General features: G+C 35.3%; 1 protein-coding gene across 1 annotated transcript in view; it reads right to left on the bottom strand.

Moving 5' to 3' along the window:
* LOC106464309 (nucleoporin Nup37-like) overlaps window positions 1–17,526 on the bottom strand; it is a 29,249-nt gene extending 11,723 nt beyond the window's left edge. Inside the window, exons 1-3 of the mRNA XM_013924439.2 lie at window positions 17,381–17,526; window positions 7,331–7,455; window positions 5,944–6,016 (exon numbers count right to left, since the gene is read on the bottom strand). Coding sequence (XP_013779893.2) covers window positions 5,944–6,016; window positions 7,331–7,455; window positions 17,381–17,488 — 306 coding nt within the window. The 5' untranslated portion in view covers window positions 17,489–17,526. The remainder of the gene's footprint in view (window positions 1–5,943; window positions 6,017–7,330; window positions 7,456–17,380) is intronic.
* Between the last annotated feature and the right edge of the window lie 8,241 nt (window positions 17,527–25,767).

Below are 25,767 nucleotides of genomic sequence, written 5' to 3'. Positions count from 1 at the left end.
CATGTAGAGACATTGCACTCGCCACTCAATAACTCTTAACCCTAACAATCGTGGATCAACTTCTTTCCTAAAAAATATATCTATTTTGAGTTAAAATTGCAATATAATGATTAATATAAATAGATATACCATGCAGCATGACTTAAGCTACTATATAAAAAAAATAAAAGTCAACTACATCCCATGCAGTTTTTTCCAGAAGCAACTTTTCTAACGTTTATAGAAAAGCCCTATTGGCCAGTACTAAATACAACCTCTACATAAAATGGCAGTTACCATAATAAGCACCAACCACATTCATATTGTAAAATCCAGAAAACAACGTTTCATCACGTGCTTTCCTTATCATCCTATGATTTGTCAAATGGGAGATACAGCAACTGGAATAATTGGTACTGAAATTGACACTTTCGACTAGGATTGGCTAAAAGTTTTACAACTGAGGTTTAACACGCCCAGATGCAGTTTTATAAAGAAAACAGACTAGAAAAAGGTTTAGATACCAATCATAGATGGCAGGACCAGTGCTGAAGTGAAAGGAAACATCTTAAAAACATTTTTTGAAAAAAACATTTCTTCTTAGAGGGTGCTTATTTACAGTCTAAAACGTATTTTAGGAATTTTTTCATTAAATTCCTCTTTAAACTTAATTAAATAATACAATTTTGTACAAATAATTGAATGTTATGCTACTACTTACAAAAATAAAATCTGAAATCCAATATCTTCCATCGACAAGTCAGAATAAGCTAGACGAATGAATTGCCAAACCCAACCAGTAAGGGTAACAGGAGAAAGACAACGGGAAACAGAGGGTTTCCAGTGTATAAAAAAGACGAGAATGAGAACCCCGAAAGGATTCAGTTTGAAATATATAACAACGAAGAAGATGATCAGGATTGGTACGGGAGTATAAATGGAAAAGAGGAGAGAAGGCAAAACAACTCTCAGGAGCAGCAGATGTCTTGGGAAGGAAGGAACGACTGGGATAAAGGAGAACATAAGAAGCATGTAAAGGTGCAGAAAGCATTAAGAACATAAATATCAGAATGATGAAGACCACTAATGAGAAGGAGACAGAAATAGGTCTTAAAGGAAAGGTGGTACAAAGAACACAGAGCAACAGGTTTGAAAGGAGAATGGGCAAGGGCATGAAGAATGACATAGAGATCCCATTTCAGAAGCCAAAAGGGACGACAAACAATATGAAAGGAATGGAAAAGAATAGAAATAATGGGAGGAGAAGATTCTATGAAATGGAGAAGGAAAAAGTGTGGGACAGAGCAGCATAACAACTAGAAACAGTGGACACAGACAAACCTTGATCAAATAACCAGGTAAAGAACCTGCACAATTGAGAAACTGAGGGACAGAATCCCCAACAAATGGACCACTGGCAAAAGGTAGACCAATGATGAACAACATATGGATGGGTAAGCAAAGAAGCTACATGGGTAGTGAGTCCCTCAGAGGAGGCAATGGACTGGACAAAAGCCACACATAAAGATGGAGTTTGGTGACGTCTGGATGAAACATGTCAGATCAAGGTTGCCGGAGTAGAGGCCTGGATGGAGTTAAGGAAAGGGGTTACTGCTCCCATAAGGGCCAAATTAGAGGAAACCATGATTGAGCAAGCCAATATGGAGCAACTAGCAACACACAGCAAGGAGTGGTCTGTATGAGAGAAAGAACCCTAGAGAGGAGTCTGATTATAGGGTAATCAGAGAGATGAAGGTCCCTCAAATCCTGACTGAATGCATCTACTCCCAGAGCTGAGGGTTGTGGGAGAGGAGACCAAAAGGAAGGAAGTTTGTCATCCCAAAGGGTTGCAAATGCATCGATATGAGGCATACCCAGGCGAGAACCCACCCACTGAAAAAAATCTGGATGAAGGGATCACTCCATAGGAAGAACTTGGTTGGGGCAGGATAGATTGTTTGCATCCAGATTCATAACACCCGGAACATGACAAGCCAAGAGTATGATGTTGTAGCTGCAAGCCCAGTATAAGAGGTCGAGTGTGAGAAAACACAGGGTCCTGGACTTGGCACCCTGACAACAGTTGAATTGTCGGAATGAACCATAAACACTTGCTCTTGTAAGAGTGGTAGGAAAGGAGTGAGAGCCCAAAAAACCACCAACAGCTCGAAGTGGTTGATAGGGTAAGTAGATTCCTCAATGGACCACTGGCCCTAAATCTCCCGAGAGTTGAGAGAAGCCCCCAACCCACCAAAGAAGCATCTGTGAACAGATGCAAGTCGGACAAGGCGGAGGAAGAGGACCACCCTCCACACCATCATGGTAAGAGCCCTGTCGAGCCACCAAACAAGGTCAGTCTTGATCCCTGAGGGAAGGTTAATAGGATGATCCAAGGGATCACAGGAGAAGTTCCACTGGTCGAGTAGTGTCCACTGAATGGAACACATGTGTTTGACCTAAGGGAATGAGAGCTTCCAGGAAGGCCAATGTCCTCAAAAGAGAGAACCTCTAGAGTAATAAGAGAAGGTGAAGACAGAGCCGAGTGACTGCTCGTTTCATATCCAGGAGCTGAAGTGGAGAAGGTTGGGCCTGACCAAGATTGGAAATGAAGAGGACCCCTAAATGAATGAGGTATTGAGTGGGAATGAGGAAGGACTTCTACACCTTGATGAGAAACACCACCTGAGCAAATTCCTAAAGAAGGAAGCAGGTGTGATTGGCATATTGGGCTCCGGAATAGGCGAGCAGGGGCCACTTGTCCATATAATGATGAATCCGAAAACCCAACAAATGAAGATGATGTGCAAAGGCACAGACAACCTGACAGAACATATAAGAAGCTGAGGCAAAACCAAACAGTAGTGCATGGAACTGGAACACATCCTCCCCATGGACAAACTGAAGATGAAAACGTGACTACTGAGCAATGGAGATATGAAAGTAAGCATCTGTCACGTTGAATTTGGTCATCCAAAGACCCAGGGAAAAATCCACCGAAGAGAGTGGCAGGATGAATCCATGGTGTCCAGAAAGGCATTCAGCTGGGATAGATCGATAATCCCAATCTCCCATCTTTTTGGGGACCACAAACAGACAGGAGTAACAAAACGGAAGAACAGACACCATACATTCTAAGGCACCCTTGTGAAGTAGATCGAGAACTGACTCTGCTGGATGACTGGAGAAGACACGTTCTCAAGGAGGAGGAAAAGAAACCGGGAAAGAGGACAGGGGAGGAGGGGACCAGAATTGAATGCATAGATCTTCTGACAGAACCTGTAACACCCATGGATCTGTTGAGAAGGGTTACCAGATTGCAGAAAAGACTTGTAACCTGGCCCCCATCTGCCCATGGAAAGACATCCCATCACTGATAATGATGAGGCAGAGAGGAATGGGAAGAATGGGCATAAGGAAGGGAATGTCGGGGGTAGGGAAAAGGGTGGGACAAAGAAGAAGAAGGAGCATGGGGAACTTGAACAGGCAAAGATGGAACAGAATTAATAGGGCGAGACAAACAAGAAACAAGGAAGGACAGAGCAATCTCCATGCATTGACCCTGGACTCGAAAGACTCGGGAAAAACCCCAAAAACCGTTTCGTGCAGAAGCTGGGCCTGATGAAGTTCCCATAACGATGAAAAGGGAAGACGCACCCCCGCAAGTAATGCATTCCTCCCGAGTAAATTCCAACAACACAAAATCCAAATGATGAGGAACAAGGCTGAAGCCAACATCCGTGTCATAGTAGACCACAGGAAGGTTCCAGAGATCAGCTGAGAACTGATTAGGAGACTGGTGGAAGGTCTGAGACAACAAATGTAAAGAGGAAAGAACATGTAAAAGATTGGTCAATGTCATGCAAATTGTAGTAAACTGGGACCTATTAAAATGAATAAAATGAACTAAGGCATCAGGATTTGAACCCCACAATGGAAGGAGAGGATCTAAAAAACACTCAGAATCTAAATAGGGATTCTGAGTGTTGGTAAACACAAGAGAATTGGTCCAAAAGCTGAAGGGGAAGAAGCATACCCACTTCCGACTGTACTTGCACAGCAAAATGTTGAGCTTGAACAAGAATGTCGAGAGAGGGAGGAAAATAATAATAATTGGAATGAGGCTCCTCTCCCAGCAAGGAAGAAGTAAAAGAATTAATGGCTAAAGGGGAGAAATTGAATTTGACAAACCTGATCAATAAGGTGTAAGAAAGGCATGGTCAACAGACTCTCCTGACTGTCAGTGTTAAGTGACTGGCTGAAAATAGCCGGGGCAAGAAAAGCAGAGTTGAAATCGTATTCCCCCTGATGAAAAACTCCTGCTGATTTAATGCCTGAATTTTCCCGGACGACATTGGCAACTTGCTACGCTGGAGACTAGTGACATGAGTTTTGTCCATATCGGTGGGAACTTCTTAATCTGCCACATGAAAGTTCGAATTCATAAGTCCATGTGAACTTTTAAAAAAAAAATTATAGTAAAGTAACTACTAAATGAACATATAATTCCAATTAAAAGTGAAAACTAGCAAGAAAACAGTTTGCTTGAATAACAACTGAAAACACACATCTGAACACTATAGTGCCAATCAAGAAAGTAAGGATTGTACTGCAATGGTAGATGGAGATACTTGCACAATGAGATTGGTGGAAGGTGGTCACATGATCAGCACATGTTGCTGCAATGACACAAAAAATATAAGGGTATAAAAGACTGGTGCACTGTTCATAAGATTTACCAATGCCTACCATTTCAGAATTTATCAAGACTGAAAAGAATGACTTGTAGCAGTGAAGTGTTTTGAAAAGTTGTCAGGAAAAAACACCTTTTTTTTACAAAAATGATGCATTTGTTAAAAATTCTTAGCCTTAACTGTATACATACACACACATATATTATTACATTAGCATTAGGAATTAGTCATGAAAGTCACAATGGCTGGTTGAATAAACAAACTGGTTATTGATCAATCATATTAGCCTTTTCAATTTTGAAATAAAATAAAAATACCCCTAAAGAAATTGGATGTTCATTGTATTTATTTTTTAGTAGGTGCCTATGACTTGTTGATGATAAATTTCAACAATAAATGGACAGTACACAATCAACTTGATTTAAAATAATATATTCAAAAGAAGTCAAACGTTTGTACAAAAATTTGTTACACAGTTGAATCCAGAGCTTTAAATAATTCTCTTTTCCATTAAAAGTCCACACAGGCTGGTTCAGTTACTTCAGAGCCCAACTAAAAAGATCAATTATTTCTTCTCTACTCTGTTATCGCAATACAATCAGTGATAAATTCACTTGTGTTACCCCATTGGTTACCACAGTTATATCCAGAGCTATAAATAATTATATTTTACATCAAAAGTCCAACCAGGCTGGTTCAATTACTTTAGAATACTCTTTTGACAAAACAGATTATTCTCCTATAACTCTGTTAACACAATAAAAGCTGTGAAACTTGTTTTAGAAATTGCCCATTAAGGCTAAACTCACACCTAGTGTACCTTCACTTTTACTTTCACTAACTTGCTTAACTTCTTTTAGCTTGGTCACTTATATATTTACATTTTGTCTGACTGAGGTGTAGATCTTTCTATAAACTTAGAGCAACAAGAAAAATTTTGAAAGTTTAAGTAACATGACATCAATTCACAATTGAAGTACACAACAAATGATTCACAAACAGTTACGTAAGCAAACCTGTGATAAATTATTGCTTCTAAAAATACTAAATTTAAATGAAACAGTCATGTATATCTAACAAACATTATGAGTAAAAATGAAATCATATTAAAGTTTGACAAATATAATATAAAACATGAAATACAGTCCATGTCAAACTGAAACTGAATAGAACTCAGTTTGTCTTGTCTGTTTCAGATACTTGAAGATACACAGAGGCTATCTACTATAATCAAATATTAACAATGCTTAAAACCCTGATACTTTAGCTGTACCTGCACAGTGTCATCATTCTTTAAGTCTGAAGAGAAAACTCTGATCTTCCTATCTCCACCTGCAGTAGCAAACCTAAAAACAGAAAACACACAGAATATTGAAAAGGGAGTTAAAAAAGAAAAAAGTCAATATATTGTAACATAAAACTAATAAATATGTTGGGAAGAAACAAAATTTACGATGGTCAACCGAATCCACAGTTTTAAGGTATGTTCATAGTGAGCTACATACCGCAGTTTTATGACATGTTCATGGACAGCTGAGTACCACAGTTTTAAGGCATGTTCATGGCCAGTTGAGTACCACAGTTTTAAGGCATATTCATGAATAGCTGAGTAACACAGTTTTAAGGTATGTTCATAGCCAGCTACATACCACAGTTTTATGACATGTTCATGGACAGCTGAGTACCACAGTTTTAAGGCATGTTCATGAACAGCTGAGTAACACAGTTTTAAGGTATGTTCATAGCCAGCTACATACCACAGTTTTAAGGCATGTTCATAGCCAGCTACATACCACAGTTTTAAGGCATGTTCATGGCCAATTGAGCACCACAGTTTAAAGATATTTTCCTTTTCATGAGCACTGCTACACTATGCTGGTGGTATTATAAGGAGCCACTAATATTCTTGGAATAAATTTGTAATATCCCCAAAACATTTATAAAATCTCATACAACTATAATTTCTGGTTACTAACTATTTAGATCAGAGAAGACTTTTGAAAGATTGGAAATTGACATTATTTAAAACAGTATAAAAAAAAACATACATCTAAGTCTAATAACTGCTTTAAAATACGTTCAAATATTTTTGGAAGCTTTGTTAGGATGAATGGTGTTACTCTAAAATTTAATCTCGTCTTCACAACACATTTTCTCAGTTTCACAATTTCTTTTAATAGAATTTCATCAAATCAAAGAAGTCATACATAATGTAAGTACAAGAAAAACTGATGACTTTATGAGTTCATTTTGTTTAATAATCTGTTGTGTAAGGATAAAGTTTAAATATACACTTTCAGTCATTAAACTTTACAAAACCTCAACTAATTACGTTCACAAAACTTAAAGTTAAAAGAGGAATATTAAAATTGAATGAATATTAGGACAATGCTTCTGTGACCTGCCTTCCAATTAAATTACCTCATTTAAGCTGTTTAACAAAATTAGTTCTCAACGGATAGTAGTAAATATAAATTATATACTATAAGCACTATATTAAAACACTTTCTGTAAATCTAAGATATTGTAGATGTTTGTCAGACAATATACACAGACAAAAAAAAACAGCTTTTTTGAGAAACTATGTTACATTATGCATGGTCAAGGTAAATAAATATATATATATATATATAAAAAGAATACTCATTAAAATGTCTTACTTTATACTTTTTGGAATGAGGGTCAATGTTGTTTGAGGACTCCATGCTATTGCCTGGACACGACATCCATGATTAAAGTCTCGTAAGATATCAAAATTAGCATTTTCTTCCCCAGAATCATCATCCTAGATTAATTCAATGAAAACATATATCAATACATTCACAATTTTCACATACATTGCTACACAATTATGCTGTTCTCCATGAACATTAGTAAATTAGGTAAATTATGGCAAGAAATCACTACAATTAAGCCTTTTTTGTGCCTGTTAATGGATTTAAGATTTTTAGTTGTCACTAGCAGAGAATTCTAGTTTTTCTCCAATCCATTTTTATTACAAGTAAGCCAAATTTTATGCACTTTACTTCCTACCTATACATAGTTTCCTATAAATACTGAATGAAAATCAACCAAGCTAACAGGAAAACAATATGTATTACTCTCCATTATAACAAAGTTGGTAGACTATATGTAGGGATGGCCAAGGTACTCAATAAGCATAATACAAGTATGCATGCTAAAAAATGAACAATGACAGAGAGTTTTCCTTTAAAAAATCATTGACACTCACTTTCATTTATTTCTCTACCCAACACACCCAAAAACAAGGCAAGAAACCAGAAAGTGACCAACCCACCAAATTGTTCATGTTTCTTCTTGTTTCAGTCAAGATAACTCTACAACTACTTTATCAGTAAAATCAGTTTAAACCTAAATCCACTCTAAGAGTTTCTGGGCAATGCATCACTTAGCTGTAATATCTAGTAGTAATTAAAAAAACAAGGTCATAATTCTAGTGTAAGCAATGTTATCATTACCCCTTGAAGTTAGCTTTCCTACAGAATTCTGTTGTTCCTTTAAAAAGCTTAAGTACAGCGTGAAACAAGAATTACCAGCCAATAATAGATTACTGTAACATGTAGAATACTCAATTCTTTGTACACTATACGATAGGTGTCTTTAGGCAGCCAACTCCTATATTATGTATGAAGGAGTTAAAAAAAATGTATAAATATAATATTACATTTTACTACATACACTCACAGAATACACTAACTTTCAGTCAGGGAACAAAATGCCACAATACAAATAATAAACATTTTGTAAATATAAAGTGACTTAGGGATGGCAGTGCCAAAAAGAATGCAAAGAAAAATATAGGGATGATACATATATACACAGATCATCCCTTCATGACTTTAATATTACTGCAGTTGGAAGTTATATATTCCTGATTGTTGGTATGCAGTTTATCCTATCATGGTCATGTCAGGGTAGGCATCAATGTAATGTAACAACAGTTCTGGTCATGTGACTTCTTTGTTCAATACTGTATATATATATATATATATCTGTGTCAGTGTAAATTACCTGTACCTGATGATGACAAAACCTTGTTGAAACGTTGTACATTTGCTGTTATGTTAAACTTATATTAAAGTTTTTCTTAATTACCCATTCAAGTCGTTCCAGTCATTATTAATCTCAAAGTGGGTTCCTCGTCATCGAATTTGCTATGAGTCTGTTATCCACTATAAGGTGGAGGGGCTAGTGAGAGCATCAGCTGATAGGGGACCAAACCCATTTCAAGCAGGGAATACTCTTTGAAAATACAACTCGTAGTGGAAAAAGCACTGCAAAAACAAACTTCTGAGTGGTGATAAAGTGTCATAAAGGTGGGCAGAATGTAAAGGCTGCTCAACTGGCTTGTGTATCTCAAGTATTAGTAGTAGTGTAGCTATGGCAACAAGTCAAGTTGTCCAGTACGTGAGAAATACATGATATACTTGACAGAATAAGAAATGCTGGGATGAATCATCCCAAACTTGCATCCCAAAGAGTATAAAACCCTTAAAGCTGGTCAAAACTACTAGGGATTGTCTGTTTCTTAGTGTAGGGAATGACCTAGCTATGCTCCCAGGTAGACAACCTTGATCTACTTCTGATCAATGGATGCATCGCCACCATCTCATACCAGTGGGGTTATACTGACTTGAAGAACTCTTCATATTGACCTCCCTAGGGGCTTGATTCTGGGTGAATGAGGTTTCTCGCACACCACTAGAAGAGAACGAGAGGAATTTATATAGAAGAAAACAGTGAGGAGATGCATGGATTGAACAAGCATAATCAATCATATGTATAAGGTCCCACTGAAAGACAATTACAGACAGCAGAAGCTGGCCATATGTGAAGGCAGGGGACCATACTCAGTGCTGTTTACTTTTGTTGCTGTTGTTTTGCTTGGAAGTAGCAGCACATTTTGGAGGGTAAAATATATAAATTGCGAAGCAGAGTTGCAGAAAACCCAAATATCATCTCCAAGCACTAAGCAGGGATATATAGATTTAAATTTTTTTATATTCCAGCTTGATGCACATTTGGCAACAGAGAACTATTCCATGTGAATCGAAATTGGCCAAAAGGTGGGTTTCATATATATTTTTTATGGTATCTTGAGTGTTTGTTTATTGTTTGTGGAAGCTGAAAGAAAAAGAAATAATCAACAAGTCATTGCTTTAAAGTTTCTGGGAAGGTTGGAGAATGTTGACTGGAGGGACACAAAACAAAGGCAATGTAGTCTAAATTATGTGACACATAGTTGTCAGTTGTCCACATTTCTACCTGCAGTATCTCATTCATGGTATATCAGTGGCTTGATCCAAGAGAAGCCATGACATGATGAAAAGCACAAAAGAAGTCATCTCTCATAAAGAAACAATAAATGAGTCATTTAAACTAACCAGTCAGGTAGAAGGAGAGAAATACATGACAAAAAAGTGATGTTGACTGAACTGACTTGATTGGGAGCAATGTAAGTGAGGTAACAACAAACTGCCTGAACATAACACAAGAGATGATTGAGATCTGAATGATCATACAAAGAGGAATATGAAGGAGAAACATCTGAGCAGCCAACATCTTGGGTAGGAAGAGTGATTTGGGTATAAAATCAACCTGTCTCTGAGGTGAAGAGTTCAGGAAGCAGCAAAGGCAAAAATAGCAGAGCAACCTCTTCTGCAACTGAGAAGAAGAAGGAAACATATCTTAAAAGAAAGAAGGTACAAAGAACAGATGGCCAAAAGTTTTAATGAAGGACATGCAAGAACCCTGGGAACTAAACAGAGATTCTAGCTGGGAAGAGGTACCAGATAATGAGGACCACTAATTAGGAAGACTCAGAAGAAATCCACAATAATCAGGGAAAGAAAAGGAAAATGTCCAATGAAAATGCATAAATTCATTAATAAAGACACCCTGTAACCAGCAACTGTAAAAATATAAAGTATACCCATGAAAATTCAATTAAAAAGGAAATGATATGATGAAGAACCACATGATATGGAAGAAGGGAGAGGCAAATGGACCAGCATTGATAAACCATTGATTTGTGATGATAAATTGCAAGTGTGGATGATGAACAACAAGCAAGAAAATGAGCAATTGTGCAACGAAAACCTGCTCCTTTTGCAAAAGGAACATACAAAGAGGAAGGCATAGATATCCGAGATGACATAAAAAGGTACCTTCATGATGGAAGTGATAGAGGCTTCAGGATTGCCAAGAAGGAAAGGAACAGAAACCACAAATGAACTAACCAAAGAAGGGCAATGAGAAGAACCTGGTAAGGAGTGCTGTCTTTAATTCACAGGGAAAAAGCCAAAGAGGATAAGCATAAAGAAAGACAGTGAAACAATCCAGACTCGGAGAAAATACCATTAGGGCCATGGAATATGGGGCTGTTGACCAAAAATGTGGAAGTCTGGTGTACAGGGGAGTCACATGCATTGATAACAGGGAAAAGTGGGAAAAAATCAACAGAAATACCAGCAGATGTACAGACCACTATTGGAAGGATTTAATACAGGTGAGACAGCCAATCTGTCACTAAATTCAAACCTCCCAGAAAAAGGAAGGCCAACAATCAGATGTCATAGTGAGCCCAAAAGAGGATCTTAAGAATAAGAGAGCAGAGGTTCTGAGAGTAAATACCATTCTGTTGGTTAATGTAAGAAACAACAATGTTTTTGAGACATAAATCAAAACAGGATGTCTAGACAGCTATATAAAAAGATGATAATAAGCCCATTGAGATACCCATATCCCAAGGACATTATGTGAAAAGACTGCTTTGCAGTAGAATTACCGTCAAAAATGGTAAATGTATCCAAAACTGCACCACACCCAGCTAGGGACATCTATGAACAGATGTAAGTTGACAGGGTGGATGCCCATAGTTATAAAGAAATGTTTGAACCACCACTACAGCAATGGAGGTAGAGAAATGTGAGAAGATAGAGAAGCATCAGCATATTCCACTCATCTGTTAGAATCCACTAATGGGGACACAAAAGTACACATCTAGAGGAAGGGACATGAGAGAGAAAGGTGAGATCCCCAAAAGAGAGAGGACCTCACCAAAGCTGAGGTGTGGTTCCAGAAACAACTGATCACTGAGCCCCATGATGACTGACAGACTCCTCTTTTGGGGAGACACCAAAAAGGTCACAATAAGATATTTTTCTTCTGTTACCCAATTAACTTGCTTTTTTTGTGTCTGGAATTTGCTTCATTGGGATATTTTCTTGAGTTTTATCTCGGAGAACTCCATTTGGCACCCTTTTTTCATGCAGAAGTATCTTAGGGGTTGTCCTGTGGCCCTTCATCACTAATACTATTGGGATTGCGATGTAAAGCATCAGAAGGGTAAAAGAGGACAGCAAGATAAGGAGAGTAAGCAATAAAAGATGAGAATAATGGTAAAGGAGAATCAAAGTAGAAAAGGAATAAAATCCCCAAGCTGGGAGAAGAGATTTGAGGGATAGGAGCACTAGAAAAAGAGAGAAAAGTCCAACCCAAGAAACAGAGAAGGCATCTTAAGTCTGGGAGGACGTGGTAATTGACAGTCAAAACAAAGGAGAGACAGAAAGAATCTGCAATAATGCAACAATCTGGTGAGAAATGAAGAGGGGAAAAATCTAAGAGTTGAGGTACATGTAGGAAGAAGCTCACCCAAGAATCTGCAGAAACAACTGGAGTAAGAGAAACCTAAGCACTAGGTTATTGGTCAAATAAACCATATCACAAACTGGTACATGTATTCAAAAATCATGTAGTTTGTCTAATAGAAGAAATCAAAAGTAACATAGAAGTTCCAACCGAAATCACCTTACACATTTGTATTTTCTTTCATAATATCAAAAATATGAAGGTAAGAAAGATAAGAGAAAAACAAGAAGTGCAAAAATACTTCAGGGTCAAGGAAAAGAGTGAGCTTTATATATGCAGAAAGTACTCAAGGAGTACTATGTATGGATGTGTCGCCATCCTGACACAGTGTGTGTACTTGCTTTGGATGATGGACTGTCAATTATACGGGATTGGAACTTTCTCTCAAACTCATCAGTCCAAGATCATTTACCAGACTGTTTCCAAACTTCACAGGTACTGTCAGATTTACAAAGAGTAACTAGTGCTACCCTTGTGACTGGTCATTTTCATTCCAGGATGGAGGAGGAGGTAACCTAAAGACCACCTGAACTGCCATTGAAGAACATTGTTGCCTACATTCTTGCCCAATGTGTAGCATTACAGCCTTTTCTCTCATAGGCAGAACAAGTGTGGTCTCAACAGAATGACAAAGTAACAAAAAAAACTGAAAAAAATCAACTTAATGACTTTCTCGACCATGTGTTATGTGAAAATTGCACACATAATAACTGTTAAATATAGGATAATACTATATCAATATAAGAAAGTAGAAAATACATGGTATGTTTATATACTACACTTTTTCCCTTACTTCAAACTCATCTTCAAGCCAACAATTAATTAGAATGTGAAGATCAATAAACTATACATGCACCCTATGCAGTAACCTTCTCTTGCCCCTGTAAACACTTAATGCAACACAGATGGCACAACCTTTTAAAGTAGTTGCAAATACGTGCTAATACATGATAAATACCTTTTACAACTATTTTTAACAGTTTTCACAGCAGTCATAAGACCTTTTAAAAATGATTCACTTTTTAAAAAGGAATACATTTGAAATAAAACAATATGAAATCCAAATCTCAAAACACAATATAAAAGAAAGAAGGAAACTCTTTAAGTTATGTTAGACATAGTAATCAATAATCTTAATACATACCCTTTAACATCAAATACAAACAAATCCTTTATGTATAAATATAAATGTGCAATAAATAGCAAATACCCACCAACATAGATTTAATATGGAAATACTCTTCAACATCAAAATGAGCTCAATCATAATACAAAACTACAATTCCTCAGAACAAAATAACCCTTGTAGTACATATGTATAATAGTTGTAATCATCCCCACAAAAAACAAAAATAACACACTGAATAATAATTAATACAGTGCATAACCTCACATCACAAAAATACTTTTCGATGTTTCTACAGTATGAAATAAAAGCAGCATAAAAGAGCCCTTTAACATTGACTAAAATATAACATACTAAAATTAACAAGATAAACTTCTAATAAACTGTATAGATATATACAACAAAATGTTTCATCTAAATATGTACATAAATACACTTAAAGAAAGACGAAAATTTAAATTGGTAGGAGTTGAGAAAGTCTAGTTAATTGGATTGTATAGTAGTTGGATAAAGAAAGCAACAGGCTCTTATTAATGGAGTCCAGTCAAATCAGGCCTTTGTTATTACCATGCCCCAGAATTAGTGCTTGGGTCTTTGATATTTTTTATTCAAATAAATGATACTGATAGGCTCATAATAATAAAATGATTAAAGTTTAGTGATGACATTAAACTCTTAGAAGTTACAGCTATACAGAGGATGTTGAAGTACTACTTAGTACTTTGACCTTGGTAAGTTGAAAAAAAAAAACAGTAACCCTAACTGCAAAGTAATGCATTTTGGCTATAATCTAGATCACAAATTTAAAATGGGAACCCACTCACTATCATGACTTAATACAAGGATTTTGGCATAATGGTGGATAAGTCAGTCAAATGAAAGAGGCAGTATTCTGCTGCTAGTACATGTAAAGATAATAGCATATTAGGATGTATTCATACACATATTGATTAAAAGTAAGAAAAGGTAATTATTTCTATAAATAAATCAATAGTGATGCTTTAAGTGCAATACTGTGTGTAAGTTTGGTTTCTTTATCTATGAAGTATAGCAACTTACTGGAAAGGAGTTCAGAGGTGGGCTATTAGGATGACTATGGAGACAGAAAGGTTATCCTACAGGGAGAGATTAAGATCTGTTGTTTTCTCTCAACAAAAGCAGGGTAAAAAGGTAATCATATTGAAGTTTTCAAGATCATCCAGGAAATGGTAGGATACATGCCCATGTCCTTTTGCTACATTCTAAAGACACAAGCTTAAAATATTTAAAAAACAGGCTATGATCTAGTTATGACTTTTTGTAACTTATATAATGAACTGCTGTTAGCAGTAGTTGAGGCCAGTACCTTACAAGAATAATTGGGTAACTGTTTGTGAAAAATAGATGTTAGGTTAAACTTTTACTTTTCCTTAGGAGGGGGGAGGGGAGGAGGAGGTACAAGAACAACTTTGCAAGATGAAATGGATTCTTACTGTCTGTAACCATGCCTTAAACCTGCATTCTCTAGCCTACATCTTTTTCTATTAAATCATCTGGGTTTATGGGAACAAGATTTTAACAGTTTTAAAAAACTTTTCAACAAAGGCATTAAAGATTTAAACCTATTGTAAAAAATAATACCAATAATCTGATGTAATGCTACTACATTCAATTCTAAATCATAAACCTACGTTTTTTTTTTTTATAGAACTGAACAACTACAACATATGGTAGGGTACATTATTCTTCTAAATAAATTCTGTTGAGTGTTTAGCAGTTTTGAAAAAAATCAATAAGAGTTCATTTTTTTGTAGGAATGTTTTGAATAGCAAGTAATTTCATTGGGTTTTCTGTCACCTTGCTTAATTTTCTTATGTTGTTATAATTCACTTGATTTATAATCTATCAATGAACATCCATGCAGCTCTGTTCAATGATGTTTTAGCTCACCACACTTCACTCATGTCAGAGATGGCCTCCTGGAGTACAAAGGACATGCCCAAATTTTAAAGCAGTTTCTAAAACAGTGGGTCATGATCCCCTTTGGACTTGTGAGCTGTCTGCGTTAAATCAAAATATAAAATTGGCATGTTTTTTCATCCTTGTAGAGATAATGAGGGGTTGTGAAGATCAAAGCCCAGATGCAGGGGTCGTCTGGCAAATTTGGCTAAGAAACACTACTTTAAAGAGTAGCAAGTGAAGATAACATAATTTTACTAGACTGAAACTCACCCCCAAATGTTTATGGGCATCTTTCACTGTTATTTACACTTTAAAGTGATTTTATTTTTCAATATATATATATATATATATATGTATTGACAAATGTCTAATATTTTGTATTTTTAGTCAGTACACTGAGTAAACCTTGCTCAGGCACACAGTAATTAAAGTTTACTTTAACAATAAGACTGCAAAGCCTCACCTTTAATACTTGGGTATGTACCTACTTGATGGTGTTAGTGAAGTTTAACATTAGAAAACTTTATTTACTTTATAAAAGAAAGTCTGGATGACATCCTCTTTCTCGGAAAATTGTATCCATAATAATGTATTCTCATATTTATTATTCTTATTTAATAATCATGTATTTCACTTCTTCTTACTAAACTGAGATATTGCATTTAACTATAAATTATGTATTTTTGACATTTGTTTTGATATAGCTATAAACTTGTGGAATTATTTACTTTTTTATATTTTGAATGTTTTACATAATTCTTGAATAGATATTTATACATGGATGTGAAGGACTTCGCTTAAGATGGATAAAAAAATCAATCTTTGACTTAAAGATGACTTTTATGGATTGTATGGTCTGATTTGGCACTGATTTCACACTGCATTCTATTCAGTTATCTCAAATAATATAATTGTAAAACTATTATTTCACAACTTAAAGGAGTTTAAGAGGAGTAATTATTGCTTCTCTTAATAATAAAAGGTGGGTTTTAATTTTTATTCTCAAGGGTGTGTGTGAAAGAATGGCTTTGAAAGATCAAATGGTCCCTTGTTGTTTGCATATGTTGCTATGAGAAGGTATACCATACATTTTGAAACAATTAAAAATTTTGCAAGCAATTGTGAATTAAAAACCATAACATATGAAATCCATCACCAAGCCTAATATACATATTGATTTAAAAACCTTCAGGTTTTAGTCAATGTGCTCATTTTGGCCAAAACAATGATTCATGATTGTGTCTACTGATACAGCAATAGTAGAAAGTGATGCCTGTTCAGTAAAAAGTATGGATCATTTTGTGGTTTGCAAAATCAATCTGATGTACTTATGTAATTCCAAGCCCATAAAACAATGCAATACAGTCATGGCATAAGCAGTTCAAAGGTACAGGATATGTTTGTTCTGAAACTTTCAGCGAAAGTCATACTGGATGACTCGACTTATGGGAAGACACTGCAGCCTCAGTAACCGAGTCACTGGAATAACATGCTTGGATATGCTGGAGTTTTTCCCTCTGCAGTTGGATGAATACCCGATAAATAATTTGAAATATTTAATAATACTTCTCTTTCAGTGTTTGTTCTACATACATATTCAAAAACCAACAACAAAACATTTAGTTTAGCTTGGTTAATAACCAAACCATAAGGTTCACATTTTTTTTCTTTGTTCAGTGAATAGCTGACAACAGATATGATGCATGAATCAGAATTCACTTGCTGTATTTCTATTTATTTTATTTTTCAAGAGTTAACTGCAACTTAAGACTTACTTAAATTTCAGCTATCAACTAATGAATTATAGTAATTAGTATTGACACTGTTTAGATAATTACTTGGAAAATGACTTCAGTTCAACTTGAATTCAGTTGAATTTGGCTCAGATCAAAGATTCAAAGTCAAACACAATTTAAACAAGGACTCAAGGTAAATTCTATTCATTATCAAAACTATATATGCATATAATTACCGTAATTTTACAACTTAGTATCGTTATCCGACATCGCATACCAACAGCTATCAAAGAGTCAATCCAGTGAAAAGGTGAAAATGCCACAGAATACACTACATCTGGCATTGGAAGACTGAATTTACCGCCCTTCTTACACACTTCCATTTTTACAGTAAGTTATGCTTATTGACAAGAACCATTATTAGTAACATAAATATTTAGTTATTGACAAGGGAAGGTTTCAAAGAAAAGAAATTTGAAAATGCGCTTGTAAATAACAAGTGGTTTTTATTTAAAGCGATAAATGTTAGTATTTGTATTCACTTCAAAAAATGTACAGTCTATAGTTGAGTAAGTTCAAGCACTAAGCTTGTCTATCCGAAGAACATTCATTGGTTTTAATATATCCTTGTCAGTAGCCACTGAGTTACCACCAAATATTCGGACTTTCTGAGAAATTCGACAAAAGCTTTGATTTGAACTGGACCAAATAAGTATTTTTCTAAATATTAATGTTTATAACTATTTAACTAATACAGTACTTGACCTAAGAATAACCTATAACATTATAAACTGGATGTTCCAAAAATCGAAACTTAACCCTTACATTTTAACACTTTATGATAATTACACATACAGTACAATCAAATTAAACAACGTTATTTTTATTATTTTAGCGCAAGGCTACACGATGAGATATCTGTGCTTTGTTCATAGTGGGGAAGTGCACCCATAATTTTAGCGTTGGAAGCCCATAAACTTACCGCTGATTCACCTGGGAACAAACAGGATGGGGGATCCCTCGAGTATAAACTAGCTAAAATATAAATGGTTTGTTTGTGTTTAAGTAAAAAGCTACACAATGGGCTATATGCGCTTTGCCCACTATGGGTATCGAAATTTGGTTTTTAGCGTATAAGCCCCCAAGCTTACTGCTGAGCCACTGGTGGTACAAAGCTGCACAGTGGGCTCTATGCACTACGTGTTCCACAAAAAATTGACCCTGGATTTTAGCGTTGTAAGTCCGCGAATTTACCTCTGACTCGCCAGGGTATTGTCAAATTATAATTTTGCCACTGTAGTTATCTTCCAGTGTTAAATTTTGTTCTAAATATTCATTATTCATCATTGAAAACAACTGCAGCGTTGTCTATATTTATTAATTACCCCCGCCACGGTTTCTTCGTCGTGAGAACTTTCAATTTGGGTCTAATGGTTAGCTTTCTGGGCTGTGAATAGGAAGGTTCGAGCTGAATACGCTGCTGAACTTGCTCAAAAGTTTTACTTGTGAGGTTTTTTAAACTATGATAGTCAATTTAGCTGTTGGTTAAAAGTAGCCGAGTAGGCAGCGGTTACTAACTGATTTCCCTCCTGCTGACCAGAAATCTTATTTACTGATAACTACGCCCAAACTTTATAGGTGTCTAACCAAGCCGTTTAGCCAAAGTGTCGCATAAGGTGCCATTCAGGTTGAAAATAAACAAATACTGTATTTTTTGTTTGAAAATAATGTTATACTACAAAAAGTTGAATACCTCGGTTATATATCAAATAGATGTTTCTAGGTAGAATGTGTATGTCGCTTTTAGTACGATCAACGTTACTCATTAAATTTGGACATCTCACTATTTCTTTATTGACATAATAGCTTTTATATTCCATCAAATTATCCGCCGAGTTGTAAATAGATCAACTGACTGTTCTCATCTCCTTAAGTATTCTTAGTAGTTTCTCGACATAAACATCAGAACAATAAATACTATATGTTAATTAAACATACGTTATCTAACTAGAAATAAGATTTGACCTAAAACACAGAAATAAACGAAGAGCCGAACCTTATGAGACGCTTACTAGCTAAACCTATCCAGTTACATGAGTCATTAAAATGTGGTTTAATAATAAAACATGTCTCCTTCAGGCCGTTTGAATAGTTGATAATGTGGATTAATGCTAAAAGATACCACTTTCAGATGGTTTGAATCTTTAAGTTGTGGCAATCTTCGAGCCACTTGGCACTGCACGAAACAGTTCATGATTTTGCAAATCAGGCAACTGATGATCAATCATGTAATCTGAAATGTAAATGATTAGTCACTCAGTTGGACCTCACTTCAGCCTACTTGATAATAACTTCCACCCCCATGCACTATGCTAATCTTATATTTATCTTTCTTGAATAAGAAGGGATTGACTAAATGGAATGGATAATATGTTCATTATACTTCAATCCATAGTGTACATACAGGGTGCTTTTGGAAGACACTTCACATTCTGATAATTTTTTTGTGGATTGTAATTCAAATATGATTTAGTACTTAAATACATTAACTCCTCTCTACTTGATTTATTATAATGTTTTTCAATACTATAACATGGCCCGCTGATTAGGGTGCTCGACTCCTACTCTGCGGGTTGCGTATTAGAATCTCATCACCAAATATGCTCGCTTTACGAGAAACTAAACAAACAAACAAACAAACCAATGTTATAAAACTATATTGTTATGTCTCCGTTCGTTAGTTGATTTTCCGTAACTTCGTTCCGACGAAACTTTAGCGACACAAATCCTTTCTTAAATAAAACTGGTTTATTCTTTCCGAATACAACTTTACGATACACTCAACTTCAACAGTCGTGCTATAACAAACTATAATTCACGTCTCACGAGCTCGACTTCAACAATACGTCTCTCTCTGACTGCAGTTCAATTACTCATTACCTACACACACATTGTACCGTCACGTTGTGACCATCTTCTATACCATACTACCCTATATCTAGTAAATGCTAGGGCATTCACCAAGGTACAGGATAGTTCTAGAAACGTGGCGTGACACTAGTCATGTGACCTCGCTGACGCAACAATATATATATAAACCAAACAACAACAAATATATACTCAAAATCGTTCTTCTCTTTATGATTTTTTTATTTTTCGTTTCATGCTCTTATCTTTAAAATGTTTCTTTCAATCAGTCCAGGAAGGAAGTCTCGTTGTTTTCTTGAAATTCCCTCACAATAAAAAAGAAACTTTTCAGATTGACAATTCTGACAATCATATATCGAGACTAATGAGAAATCGATGTTGATATGCATAATGAAATTTTAGGAACTACAAAAAATTAAAATTTTCCTGGAATTTGCTCTGGAATTTGGATGTATATCTTTTTCTCCTATCAGTCGTTCAAGAAAAACAGAATGTGACAGACAGACATTGGACTGTTATATATGTAGATAAGTATATAAACGTAGGTACACGTGTAAAGACAACAATCATATACAAATAACCCAACTGAGTTTTTGAAATGTGAAAAAATTTAGAGGGGGAGATTTTTCCGTATCTATGTGTTTGTGAGAGAATGTAAAAAAAGTTTGGTCTAAACTGAAATGGTGCCAGGTATGCAAATAAGACGATGTTCTTCAGGCCTGCGTGAACAACCGTTAACTGGGGGGGGGGGGGCACACATTAAAAAATGAGCTGTTAAATATTGTGTGACTTTTCACAGAAACGGCCTAATATTGGTTCGTCTGCGTATTAGATATACACGACTGTGCATTTTGAATTTAATACGAGAGTATTATTTAGTTTATATTGTGTGAGCGTTATAGTAAATTATTTTTAGAAGCAATAGTTATGGCAAGTTTGATTATGTAACTGTTTACAATCATATGTTGTGTAGTTCAGTTGTTGTGCAAGTAAGTTAATGAAAGTAAAAGTGAAAAAAGTGAAGTGAAACAGTAGCAATTTCTAAAGTGAAAGTATCACAGCTTGTTTTGTAATAACAGAGTCAGAAAAGAATAATTTCTCTTGTCCAAGGGTGTTTAAAGTAATTGAATCTGTTTGTATGGACTTTGACGAAAAGAGACAATTGTTTAAAGCTCTAGATACAAATGTGATAACCAATAGTGTATGAAATTTTTTGTAAATACTTTGAATTGTTTAGAATGTATTATTTTAAAACTTGACCTATTTTGTCTATATGTATAATAAGTTACATAGGTCACAAATGATGCAATGGATGACGGATTCAGATAAACAAGCGAAAGACTGATGTTAAAGTTGCATTTTAGTCTAGTAATGAATGTGCATTTATCCATGTGTTCACATTTTAGGCATCGGGAAGATCAGACAAGGCATTGATAGTTGTTGATATTAGCATGAACCACAAGTTTGATAGTTTGTGTTTTAAGAATGATCACACGGTAGGGTAGTATGAACTAGCCAAAGGTAACTTTTGGTAATCTTTTAATGATGTTAATTAAAGGGTGTGGTTGTAATCTACAGCAATCAAACAAGGCACTGATAGTTGTTGATTTTAGCACGAACCACAAGTTTGATAGTTTGTGTTTTTAGAATGAACACACAGTAGGGTAGTATGGACTAGCCAAAGGTAACTTTTGGTAATCTTTTAATGATGTTAATTGAAGGGTGTGGTTGTAATCTACTATTTTGGATATATTTAATATCTACAAAGTTCTTGAATTTCTCTTGAGTACTAATTTTGTAACATACTAAATCTAGCTGAGATCGTGTGCAAAATGCAGCCTGAGATGTTACTCTTTGTAACTTGACCAGTCAAGGAACTATTTTCCGTTTCATGGGATAGTTCCATTATGTTCTGCTTGACTTTGTATATGAGGATACCTTTAAGTTTCACATAGAACAGGGATACTCTCTTACTTCTGTGTCAGTTTTTTATTAATATTAGTCAGCTGCAGAGAGGATGTGTTTCGTGATTTCAAGTTTTGGTACTTTTTCAGGAGAGTTTAGATCTGATCTTTGAGTCTGTCTTGAAGGAGCCAAGACTAGCCAGGGAAGTTTCAATTATGTCTTGATCTCGGGACCGTCGCCCATCCTATTGATCACATGAATTAATTTTTGCTTAACCTCATCTCACTTTATAACAAGGCTGTACTCCACCCTAACGATTAGCCAACCTTAGGACAAACTTACCACTGACCCAGCGGGGGTCATATCCTTAAATTACAGCAGAATTAGTAGCTTTGTGGAAAGCTTTATAATAGGTATAGGCTAATCTCAAAAGAGAGAAAAAGAAATTGATCTGTTACGACAGTGGAAGTCACGTGACTCTGGTAACACGTCATGAGTTTCTAGAAGGATCATGACTTTTCCAGGCAACTCTAGTCCTTTCTAGGCGCCCTCTATTTTAGTATATAAGCCCGGCAAATAAAGGGGAGATAATTGCAGATAGGCAGAGACAGAGATAGATAATTGAGTCAAGTGAGCGATAGTGACGGTAATATAAAGTGTGTGTTTTGTTATCGAGATTGCAAACTGTGGAAATTCTATGTATTATAAAGTTGTATCGATAAATAATAAACTTGTTTTAATTAAGAAAGGACTTGTATAGCTGAAGTCTCTCGGAAAGAATTTTTACGGGAAATTAACAAACGAACAGAGACGTAACAGATCCTTTATTCAGATTTAGATATAAGATTAATATTCGCACTACAAATACGCCCTAATTGCAAATAATAATAGAGAAATAGATGTTGTGTGGAAAGAAGATTACAAGAATCGAGTAAGTCCGAATGTAAATCTGTAGGTTTGTAATTAACAAAAGTGGTGAGTCTGAAATTGCGAATAATGATGTCTATCTCTAGAAAAAAAAAAGGTAGAAACTCCCAAATGAAATTTAAAGACGGAGCAAATCAGAAAGAAAGTTCTGTAAAGATTTCACATTTTGATTGGCGCCAATAAATGTGAAAACTATGAAAACTTTGGTGTTTTATGTACCCAATAAACGTGTTTGTATGTGGATGAACCATTTTTATTCACATGACAATGCCAAAATTTTATTCATACCCATTAAATGTGGAAGTACTTAGGCTGCTTACGAGTTCTGTTAATCGTATTAGTGTTAGTTGAGGGGTCAGATATATCTTGTCTGTCAATAAAGAAAGTAAGAGTTTGGAGGCTTTCATTATGACACCTATGTTAAGGATAACAGAATAGCAGGGACAAATAAAATGATTGGTTAAACAGGAAGAATTTGTGAAGTCTAATAAAACTATGTAAGTTTGAGCGACCAAAGAGAAAATTCTGTGTAAAAATATAAATGAGTACAGTCGGGCAGCTGCAGACTAATATTATTGGTCTAAAACGACTGTGTGGTTTATGACTTTTGGGTAAAAGGTAAAATAAAGCCAATGTTGTGTAGTGTTGAATGGGATTATGTGTGTTGAAAGTATACTCTCGTGTATAAGATCGTCAATAGTATTGGTAACTTGGATTTGTAATGTTGTGAGTGAATTTTTTGGAGTCTAAATTTGATTAAATTTGATGTTGGAATATTGTCTTTTTGTTTCATCCTTGTAAGTTGAAAGTGCTAAACAACGGTAGAACTTCCCTTGTCGATGGGATTTACGTTAATTCCGGATCTTTCTTTTAAGTTACAAATGGCTTCACATCTATCTTTACGGTTGTACGACATCACATCGTAAGAATTGAAAACTTGATATTTCTTTATTTGTTCACGACAAGCAGAAATGAAGTAACCAACTGTAGGGCATTCAGCATATGCTGGTGTTCATTTGCTGGATTTGTTTTTCTCTAATAAAGAATATATATATATATATATTTGGAGAAAATAGGTACCCAAGATATTACAGGACGTGACTGTGTAGTATTGTCAATAATTTGTGAGGCTCGTTCATCAAAAAGGTTTTCAAGAGTGTATTTGTTGGACTGAAACCACAGAACGAACCTTCCAGAAGAAATGTAAATTCATCAGCCGCCAAAAATTATGAAAGAAATCTTTCGTATTCTACAGAGCCCAATGTGGCTTTGCTTTGAAATAAATAAACAAAAAAAACATATTCTACACACTAATCCAAACATATTATTTTACCCGAAAAACCTTTGGTTCTTTGTAAACACAATTCTTTTCTTTAAGGTACAATGGTTCGTGCTAATTTGAACAACAATAAAACACCTTGTCGCAACTCCAGGTTGTCTTGTAAGAGATCGTGAATAAATGTCCACTGATTATTGAATTGAAAGACAACCTTAACATCAGAAAGTATTTTACAAGTTTACCTGAATTCGTCATATATTGCATTATATGTAAACTATGTAGCATATCGTATATATATATATAGGAGAGAAAAATCATGTCGCAGTCACTGAAATATTTCATGAACACAGACAATATATTATTAATAGTCAAAACCAGGTGGAAGTCTCGATCCCAGGATTGTTGACCTTTGTATGCCTTTGGAATTTACGTTATTAGTATTATTCATGCTTTAATTTCTCTATATTTGTTTTATTTCCTATGTATTGCGTCACATTATCATTTTCTCGATTTCCCACCAACTTTTGCCGTTATTTTGTTTATCTTTATAAAAACTGGTTAACATTTCCTATAACTATTATCACACTTAAGTCTTTTATGTAGTGTACACACCTCTTTGGAACAAACTAAACCTGACACCAACTCAAGGTTATGATTGGCTAGTTCTCAAAGCCAACTCATTTCGAACATCCTGTTTACACGACGTCGTCATCTGTGCCTATATACTTCATTACAACCAGTCATCCATTAACCAAAACCCTTTATTATCTTTAAGAAGAATAGTGAAGTATTCGAAAGCTCTCGAGTTTTGTGTTTCGTTTGAAAACCAATAATGGAATAATGATTAGACTAGCCCAAGAGTTCGCAATGGGTGTTCTTGACTATCTGCCTTCCATCTGGTCTATCAGTTCAAAACTAGGGATAGTCTTTTTGTATCTTTGCCTGAATTTAGAATCAAACAAATATGCTTGGTATTTTTTATCTTTCATCTTAAACGAAAAACGAATTTTTTCAAGCTAATTTCTATCACTTCCCCTCTTCATATTTAATTAATTCAGTTGAGTATTTATATCTGACTGTTTTTCTTAATATATAGATACTGTTACGACAGCGGAAGTCATGTGACGCTGCTGGCGTGCGTGATGAGTTTATCGAATGATCGGGGAAGTCCGAGTGTGTTCGAGATGCCCTCTTCATTAGTATATGTAAGCCTGGCAGGGAAAGCCAGCAGGGTAAATGAAGAGAGAGCAGTAGTTAATTTGAGTTCCGTATAATTTATGATTCTGTTAGTTTCGAGCTAGTGAGCCATAAAGTGTGTGTTTGCACTCGTCAAGAGCGAAGTTATCGAGATTGAGAATCGCTGTGATTTATAGTGAGTATTATAAAAGTTTTTAAGTTTAAAGTGACGAGAAATGTACTGATTGTGGAACTACTGTGTACTAAAAGTTTGTATCGAGGAAGAATAAGCTGGTTTAATCAAGAAAGGACTTGTATCACTGAAGATCCTCAGAAGAATTTCTACCAGAGACAAACAAAAGCAAGCAGATACATAACAATACTTATGTTATACATTTTTCTATATTC

Source organism: Limulus polyphemus, unplaced genomic scaffold (assembly GCF_000517525.1).
Source record: "Limulus polyphemus unplaced genomic scaffold, Limulus_polyphemus-2.1.2 Scaffold1616, whole genome shotgun sequence".
NCBI lineage: Eukaryota > Metazoa > Arthropoda > Merostomata > Xiphosura > Limulidae > Limulus > Limulus polyphemus.
This window is presented reverse-complemented; position numbering and strand designations above follow the sequence as displayed.